Genomic DNA, 8450 nt, shown 5'->3' on the forward strand with positions numbered 1-8450 from the left:
CCATCCAACTACTTCCCCACACACTCCTATTTATTAGTGGAATATTAACTCACTATGCCAGCTAGGCAATCACACTTTTCCTGCATTCCCTTTCTTATTCTTTCTCACATATACTCGTCATTGCTTAGGCCTTACATCATCTCTGTTAACTGAGAGATCCCCCTCATCACTTGTGGGGCCCAACTCATTCCTATCACTGGTTATGCTGTCTTGACTATTAGACAGAAACAAATCATTGTTATTAAAGTATTATTTCTGTTTATTACTTCCTGCAAATTTTCCTGTGCAGGTGTTCCCATCCAATGAAAAGATTGAAAACATTAATGATCAATACTGGACATTGCGAGCAGAGGAGGTAGGAATCTCTTTCTATAAGTGGGGTTAGAAACCTTTAGAGTAGGGTGTATTAATAACACTCTCAGACTATTCTCTGCATATATAATTCAATATTTTTATTGTTTGATTTCTCTCGCAAAATAAATGAAACCTTTTTCTGCTTCTATTCAAATTTCACAGATTCCAGAAGAAGAGAAAAACATTGGTCAACAGGATCGATTAATTCACGTATACCATTTTACTAAAGACACTGCTCAAAATCAAATGGTAAATAGTTTTAATTCATTCATTTTACTTTGTTCTTTTTAAATATTTTGATGTCTGATATTTAGGCCGTCGTTAATTATGAATTTTCCCTCCAAATATTTGCAGCAAATTCAAAACTTTGGGGATCCTTTTTTCTTGGTTATACATGAGGGTGAAGCTCTATCTGAAATTAAAGTTCGAATACAGAAGAAACTTCAAGTTCCTGATGAAGAGTTTAGCAAGGTATTTCGTCACTTACCTGGGTTGTTATCTGTTACATTTTCAGCTTTTGAAGTCATTTTATTTTGCTTGATGATTTCACTGAACAAGAATTGATATTTAATTTTATTTCAATTTGCCTAACTATTTTATCATACTTATTGTTTGGCCAGTGGAAGTTTGCTTTTCTATCACTCGGGCGTCCTGAGTACCTTCAGGATTCGGACATTGTATCCAGTCGATTTCAGGTGCATTAATTAAAACTTGCAATTATGTTTTTCTCTTACATGATATTCATCTCTATTTTCGTGTTTGAATTTGTGTTTGTACTGTACTTTTTTTGGTATCATTCTGATAGAGGAGAGATGTTTATGGTGCTTGGGAGCAATATCTTGGCTTGGAGCATACTGACAATGCTCCTAAAAGATCATATGCGGTAAACCAGGTTAGTTAGTTTTCTAGCCGAGAGTGGGATTTCTGAATGATTAGTTTTTGTCCACTTCAATGATTAGTTTTAAGGTTGGAAAGTGTGCTTGTTTGAACCATTAAAAATGTATGACTTTTGTTTTTCAGAATCGTCACACATATGAGAAGCCAGTAAAGATTTATAATTAGGAAACCAGTATGAATGAGTTAATGCATGGGATGAATTTCGGCATTGTTCTAGACCTTTGGGCTTGTAAACAAGGCGAAGATAGCAAAAGGATACTCTGTATAGGCAACTAATGAAATTAGCAATTCAGATGGTGTCTGCAGTCTTTTAGTTATGTGGTATGTAATTCTTTCTGTCAGTGGAGTAACATTATTATCAACACCTTCTGTATCTGCGGACCACAGCGCCTTGAGCTTATTTATACTTCCGTTTTATACGGAGGTTCTTCAAATTGAGGTCATTGATCGTCGTCGTTGAACTGTATCAGTACATAAGATTTTTGGATTAGTGAGTGTATACAGAGTATAGTTGGTTGACTTTTGGTCATTTTCTTTATTGCTTCCTGATTTTGTCTAGTTAGAAGTGTTGATCTAAGTGAGGGCTGCATTATGGTGTAGCAAAAACAACTTTTATTTATGTAATGTTGTAAAACAGATTTGCCAGCTTCCATAAATCTATGGTCATCATAATTTTTTTACCATTTGATATGGTCTACTGTTTCTCTCTCTCGTAGCTATATGAATAAAAAGGACACCAGATAAGGAGTGGACGCATTATTAGCTTTAGTGCAAAAAAGTGAAAAGCTAATGAAAGGATTGGATAAATGGAGGAATGGATTAAGCTGGCATTTTAGTTTGTACTTGCTTCAGAAGCTGCCTTGAATGAAAATGTTCATTATCTTTCCCTCGTTGGGGTGTAACAATGAGAAAGCTGTTGACAAGAGAAATGCTCAATTTTCATCTCGAGTGTAAAGCCAGAAGGAAGCGTATCTACTGTGCAAAAAGACGATTCTTACTTACAGGTGCTGAAGTGATGCTATTTTCATCTCACGTAAATAGAAATATCTCACAAAAAATTATGATCAAACCTAAATTATTGTAAATTGAAATATCTCAGCATCCTTTGGCAAACTCTAAGAGTTTAATAGCCAAATGTAGTATCCTAGTTGCAGCAACACCATTCTGTGATGAACAAGAAACATAACCAAGAAGTTGATATCTATAGAAGCTTTGCCGTGAGTGTAGAGTACGATTTATGGTTGATCAAGAAAATAATAAAGTATTGGGCGATGAATTAGTGCAACAAATGAGGGCGGATGGGTGGAGGGCGAAGACAGGATGATTTGCAGGCTGATCTAGGATGGTGTCTGGATTTGGGGTGGGCGTTGGCTACTGATGTTGAATTAAACACGAGAGATGGGAGAGGGCGTGGCAACGGATTGTGTGAGGAGAGATATGTGTTATCATGTTTCTAACTTATCTAGACAATACCAAGATGCATGCTTTTTACGGTAGACTAGAGGTAAGAACATAAGATGTTTTATGCAATTAAAAATGCCACTTAAATTGAAAGAGATATTTTATTGCAAAACTATAAAGACAACAATGTTGTATGTGACAAAGTGTAGAAAATCTTTTGAGTAATAGATAGAATTTATTTTTGGGCAACTTCTGCAATATCATTATTAAAAAATCCTTGTTACCATTATCTAAAATTGTGAAATATAATATTTCACTCTAGAGAAGCTAATTTCCTCCTCCATCCCATGAATGAAAGGCATCACGCATGGCACAATGTGGTAGTTATATATCGACTATCGAATAAATACTCATAATCGTTTGCACCAAAAAGTTGATTAGTTTGGTCCAGTCAATTATTAAAGTACTTAACAGAGTTAGTGGTGGTGCAAAAGAACGGTGGCGCGTGAAGTTGTTCTATGTAAGGTACCCAACACCAACTCTATCTATCATATTCATCTATGCACTCTTGAATCAATATTTTTATTTTTAAGTAATAAATTGTAGAAACATTCCGAACTCAACAGTAAACTAGATTCAAATCCAAATTATCTTAAAATAAAAACAGAGGGTAGGGTAAATCAAAGTCAGGAACAAATGAAAACCCTAACTACTTGCAATTTCATCCCTGATTTTTGTGCTGATTGAGATAGAATACGTGTTCCGTGATATGTCTGTCAACGAACACACTTAACATCATTAACTTTGTTATAAATTGACCCTGCTTATAGCATTAACAGTTAATCTACTCAACTCAAAACTTATGATTTGAGAAGAGTTCTGTTTTGCAGAAACTTAGTCAATAAAACTACAAATTTAAACTCCCTTCTAATGCTTTACCTACTTCAAAACACACACATATGAAGTTATAACTTTAAACCATATTTGTCACAAATGTATTAACACATTGAAAAAATGTACAAGTAAACATAATAAAAATAGAAAACAATTCTACAGAAAAAGGTTTAATAACAAAACATTGAAGTTTTAAAGGCCTCTGCATTATGACAGCTACTTAAAACCTTGTCACCGAATAACTCCTAGGTCGGCCTGACATTATTTTTTTACTTGCCATCCTTGATTCAATTTTTCCACGCATGTAAAATGCTGGCTGTTGAGGTAATGGTAGATCTATTGAATAACAGTTGAAATACAAAGCAATTGTTGCCATAGTAGGCCTTTGATCTGGATTTTCTTGCACACATAGTAGACCAATTTGGATGCACCTATTGACTTCTGTTTCTGAACATGAGTATGCCAATGGAGGATCCAATAATTCCAATTGCTTATTATCCCTCCATTTCTTCCAACCCTGCAATCAGATTGCCGAATATATGCTCTCAATTTATTGAGTTCTTTTTCTTAACCGAGTAAACAGCCAATTTTGTCTATGAACTTACACTCTCTCTTATACTTTGTGCATCAAATAAATAAAAATAATAAGCGGTCTCTAATATTTTGTCACATTCGTCTAGTTAGTCCTTGTTATATATAATGACCAAGTGCAAGGGACTAATGGAACACATGTGATAAAATGTTAGGGACAAATAGAGTAGATATAAAAAACATTAGTCTATTTATTATTTTGATTTACTTAATGGACAAAGGAAGACAAAATTCAATTTCACGTACAAAATTTGTGGTTTACTCTTTTCTTAACTTACTCTAAATTGGAATCTAATAATATGATACTCACATGGCTCACGAGGTCATCAATGGAATCTTCCCCATTATAATCAACATTTCTTTTTCCATTGATAATCTCAAGAATTATGACTCCAAAGCTAAATACATCAGATTTCACAGAAAATTGGCCGAGCATTGCATATTCGGGAGACATGTAACCACTAAGAAGCAACAATAAATGGGGGAAAAGGTTGTCGTTAGAGGAAAATATATAATCCAAAAACAAAAGTTCCTTTTTGTTTCAAGGAAAAAGTTGTATGAATATCAATACTTACTATGTCCCACCAATTATACTAGTATTTCCTTGCATTTGATCAATGGCAACAATCCTTGCCAACCCAAAATCTGAGATTTTTGCATTCATTTTGTCATCTAACAAAATGTTACTTGGTTTAAGATCACAATGTATGATTTTTAGATGAGAATCCTCGTGAAGATAAAGAATGCCTCGAGCAATCCCTCTTATAATCTTGTAACGTTGATGCCAATTTAATTTTCTAGGGTTTTCAGGGCCTATAATGTTTAAATTGTTAGTAGTTGGTTAAACTATAAAGCATCAAAAGAAAAAAATGCTTTAACTAAATAAGAATAAAAAGTTAGAAATACCATACTAAATAGGTAGTAATCAAGGCTTTTGTTGTGCATATATTCATAAATAAGTATCTTCTCATTCCTTTTCAAGCAAAATCCTAACAGTCTCACAAGATTTCTGTGTTGAAGCTTGGCTATTAACAGCACCTCATTCTTAAATTCCACAGCTCCTTGACTGGAATGTCTTATGAGCCTCTTCACTGCTATTTCATCTCCATTTGGAAACATTCCCTACATCAGAAATACCATTACCAAATATTACATTGAACATTATAACATAATTTCTTCACTATAGTTTAACACTGATAATGTATTAATAACCTTGTAAACATCTCCAAAACCACCTTCCCCTATCTTGTTATCATCAGAGAACTTGTTTGTTGCTAGCCGAATCACATCGAAATCAAATTGTAGAGAGTTTATTTCTGTAGAAATCTCTTCCCCAACTAGACCAAAAAAAGTATAAAATCTTAAAAATCATATCAGTGAAAATAAGTGTCCACTATATTGAAATTTATAACATTAAAACATCACAAATGTTATGTTCCACATTACAATTTTCTTTTTGGTACTTGAGATTCTTCCTTTCTCTCCTACGTAGCTGATAACTCGTGAAACAGAAAACCATAATAGAGAAAATCATGACAGGAATAACTGCATAATAAAACGTGAAAAATGATAGACCTCCCTTTTTCTTTCTTTTTCCTGCAATAGAGATTAATGTTAGCTCAATTTACTATAAAATTAATCACTATCTTGAAAAAAAAATGTTGAAAAATTCAAACCTCTAGTTAATGGAAAAAATGGATTAGGATCATATCTGACAATACAACTTGGATATAAAACACTTCCTCCAATCTTCCCACTAGCACATGATGTTTGAAGATAATTCATAGCATCCCTTAAACATTTTATGCAATCGTTCTTGGAGAGGTTTGGTGTACACTGAGCAATTCCAAACAAGAATTTATGATCCTCATCATAAGTATCTTTCGTGACAACAAATTTGTTATATTTATCCTTTAGAGCTTCATACTCGGCATCCTTTAGAAGAAGCTTCATCAAAGCCCTTAAAGTTTGGTAAAAAGTTACCAATGAACCTTGATGATCCATTGAGTCCTGCACACACCACGATGGAGATTCTTCCATAATATTGAAGAAAGACCTGTTGGAATAACGAACCAAACATTCATCAGACCAAATGATAGCTTCTTTATTTAAGTCACACAGTGAGGTAAGTGTCTTGGTAGAGTTCCTAACACATTCTCCACAATGATTTGTATATCCATTACACATGAAGAGACCATAGATCGTTTCTGTTTTATCAATTAATGTACTAGTGCTGTAGAAGCCATGGCTGGTTGTGTCAGAAGCTTTGGATAAAAGTGTAGATAAAAGTGTGTTTAGATTGATTTTGTATGTGCTATTTGGACTAAATGTTTGCATGTTGGAGCAATTGTAATGGCTGTATGTTGATGCTGTTTCTGCAGGTGAAAATATAGTGCAGAACAGAAAAATAATTGAGAACAATTTCAGAATATTGTAAGCCATGATTAGATTAAATCTTTGTCTCAATAATTAGAAGGTTGATATTTATTTGTGAGCTCTTAATTATCTCTTGAATTAAGCAAATTGTTATGCAGCCATTTGGTGTCACCAATGGTCACTTTTTTATTTTTACTTTTAATATTTTCTGCCAATTTTGCCGGTGGCCATTCACGTCTGTGTTTAATCAGAATATGCTCAATTTTGTTATCACGAGGAGTTACATGATGGTCATATTTTTAATTTATGAGGGGAGCCATTATTGTAGTGAATGTGACTTGTACTTCAACTTAAATACAAATAAATTATAAGTCTGATTTTCTTTCAAATTTTGATCACTACAACTAAAACACAATTAGTTAAAGGGTAAATAAAGTGCTAATCTTGCCCATAATTGATCTATTTGAAAAAAAAAATTCTCAAAATAATTGCCCATCTCCATTTTGAAGGTGGTATTATTTTTATTTTTTAATTGTATCATATTATTAATATTATATCTACAATTCTTAATTCAACATTGTCGAATTTATATTTAATTTGGATAAAATATTCAATTAGTCATTATTGTGTGAAATGGAATAAGTAATATCAGTATAAAAAAAAAGGGGTAAATACTAAATAGTAATATATACATGTTCGACTTCTCGAACATCTCAAAGAAGATTCAAGTACAATGACAAAATAATATTAATACAAGTTATAAAATGTGATTGGAGTTTTTAAGTTTTAATTTAATTGATAAATATCGATATTATTAAGTTGAACGTCTTATTTTGAATTTGAATATATAAAACTGTTTACCGTTTCTATTAAAAAAATTATAAAATGTGATTGGTGCATGTTTTTTTTAAGAGTTGCTTAGGGCCACAAACATGAACAGAGGGAGGGACAAAGGTGGAAACCTATGATCGAACCTAAACACCCGCATAAACGTCCTCACAGTCAAACCGCCAGACCACAACAATGGAGACATGTGATTGGCGTAAATACCTTTCCAAAACAAAAAGAACTATCATGAGGGAATAGGACAAGATACACAACTGAGATATATTTGACCTTAGAATAAATAAAAACTCTTTCATCAAAATTACTTCTTAGTGATGATATGTCAATAACAATGAATTGGCTAAAATATAATCAAAATTTTGAAAATAGAGTCCATAACAATAATTCAATGAAACTATTGAAAAAAAATAATTACATTAAAAATTGAAAATTACATTCATTTTGTTACAATTTTGTTATTAACACGACACTCATAGTAAAACCAAATGAGTATTATCAAATAGAAGCACCACTTGAGTGATAAATAAAATACACAAATAAACTAGAAACATATACATCAATCTAGAGCAGCTTCCATTGTAGATGTGCTTGTGCTTGTACTTAGCAACCTTTATATGAGATCCAAAGCACTTTTTGCTGCTCTACTTTGTGCTTTTTTCTTAGAGCCATGAGACCCTCTTGCAACGAATTTATCATTTACAAAGACTTCAACGCTCTTAGATTCTTCCCATAAGTCTATGAATTTAAAATCGACTTTGTTCTTCTGACAATATTCTTGAAGCTCTGCGATAGGATGTTTTTCTATAGTGTTTGGATCAATCATAGGTTCAAGTAATCTTTTAAAAACCTGTTCAAATGAATATTAAAAAAAGTAGAAAAAAAAAAGTATTTAGAAAAGTGTAAAACATATAAATAATGAATATAAAGAAATAAATATCATGCTATTCTAAAAAGTTATATTATGTCACATATATATATATATATATATGTAAATGTATATATATGTAAAGTGTTAAAATAATAAAAGCAATATAAGAGAAAATACAAATTTTTCTATATATAATAAAAAAAATCATGAGACTTATTATTAT

At 32.3% G+C, this 8450-nt stretch overlaps 3 protein-coding genes across 6 annotated transcripts in view; 1 reads left to right on the plus strand and 2 right to left on the minus strand.

The window, feature by feature from the left end:
* LOC101499597 (ubiquitin C-terminal hydrolase 13-like) overlaps positions 1–1934 on the plus strand; it is a 16295-nt gene extending 14361 nt beyond the window's left edge. For all 4 annotated transcript variants that reach the window (XM_012716291.3, XM_004501968.3, XM_004501969.3 and 1 more), the window contains 6 exons: positions 290–355; positions 517–603; positions 709–825; positions 975–1049; positions 1160–1246; positions 1375–1934. In XM_012716291.3, coding sequence (XP_012571745.1) covers positions 290–355; positions 517–603; positions 709–825; positions 975–1049; positions 1160–1246; positions 1375–1416 — 474 coding nt within the window. In that variant the 3' untranslated portion in view covers positions 1417–1934. The remainder of the gene's footprint in view (positions 1–289; positions 356–516; positions 604–708; positions 826–974; positions 1050–1159; positions 1247–1374) is intronic.
* A 1678-nt stretch (positions 1935–3612) lies between these two features.
* Positions 3613–6586, minus strand: LOC101511042 (cysteine-rich receptor-like protein kinase 19). Its single transcript, XM_012716293.3, has 7 exons — positions 5814–6586; positions 5584–5733; positions 5350–5474; positions 5049–5259; positions 4713–4950; positions 4448–4598; positions 3613–4063 (listed from the first exon to the last, which is right to left on the minus strand). Exons 1-7 carry the CDS (start codon positions 6577–6579, stop codon positions 3767–3769), a joined length of 1938 nt encoding a protein of 645 aa, XP_012571747.1. The 5' UTR covers positions 6580–6586; the 3' UTR covers positions 3613–3766.
* A 1162-nt stretch (positions 6587–7748) lies between these two features.
* LOC101511350 (ribonuclease 3-like protein 3) overlaps positions 7749–8450 on the minus strand; it is a 5849-nt gene continuing 5147 nt past the window's right edge. Inside the window, exon 3 of the mRNA XM_004502080.4 lies at positions 7749–8206. Coding sequence (XP_004502137.1) covers positions 7970–8206 — 237 coding nt within the window. The 3' untranslated portion in view covers positions 7749–7969. The remainder of the gene's footprint in view (positions 8207–8450) is intronic.

The sequence above is a fragment of the Cicer arietinum genome, chromosome 5 (assembly GCF_000331145.2).
Source record: "Cicer arietinum cultivar CDC Frontier isolate Library 1 chromosome 5, Cicar.CDCFrontier_v2.0, whole genome shotgun sequence".
NCBI classification, from domain to species: Eukaryota; Viridiplantae; Streptophyta; class Magnoliopsida; order Fabales; family Fabaceae; genus Cicer; species Cicer arietinum.

What these genes read in the sequence shown, in the direction of transcription:
- LOC101511042 (XM_012716293.3), bottom strand. Translation starts at nt 6,579, where the DNA reads ATGGCTTACAATATTCTGAAATTGTTCTCAATTATTTTTCTGTTCTGC. An exon ending in ATTTTTTCCATTAACTAGAG is followed by an intron (nt 5,734 to 5,813) that starts GTTTGAATTTTT and finishes TCTCTATTGCAG; the next exon opens with GAAAAAGAAAGAAAAAGGGA. An exon ending in GTTTTGGAGATGTTTACAAG is followed by an intron (nt 5,260 to 5,349) that starts GTTATTAATACA and finishes TTTCTGATGTAG; the next exon opens with GGAATGTTTCCAAATGGAGA.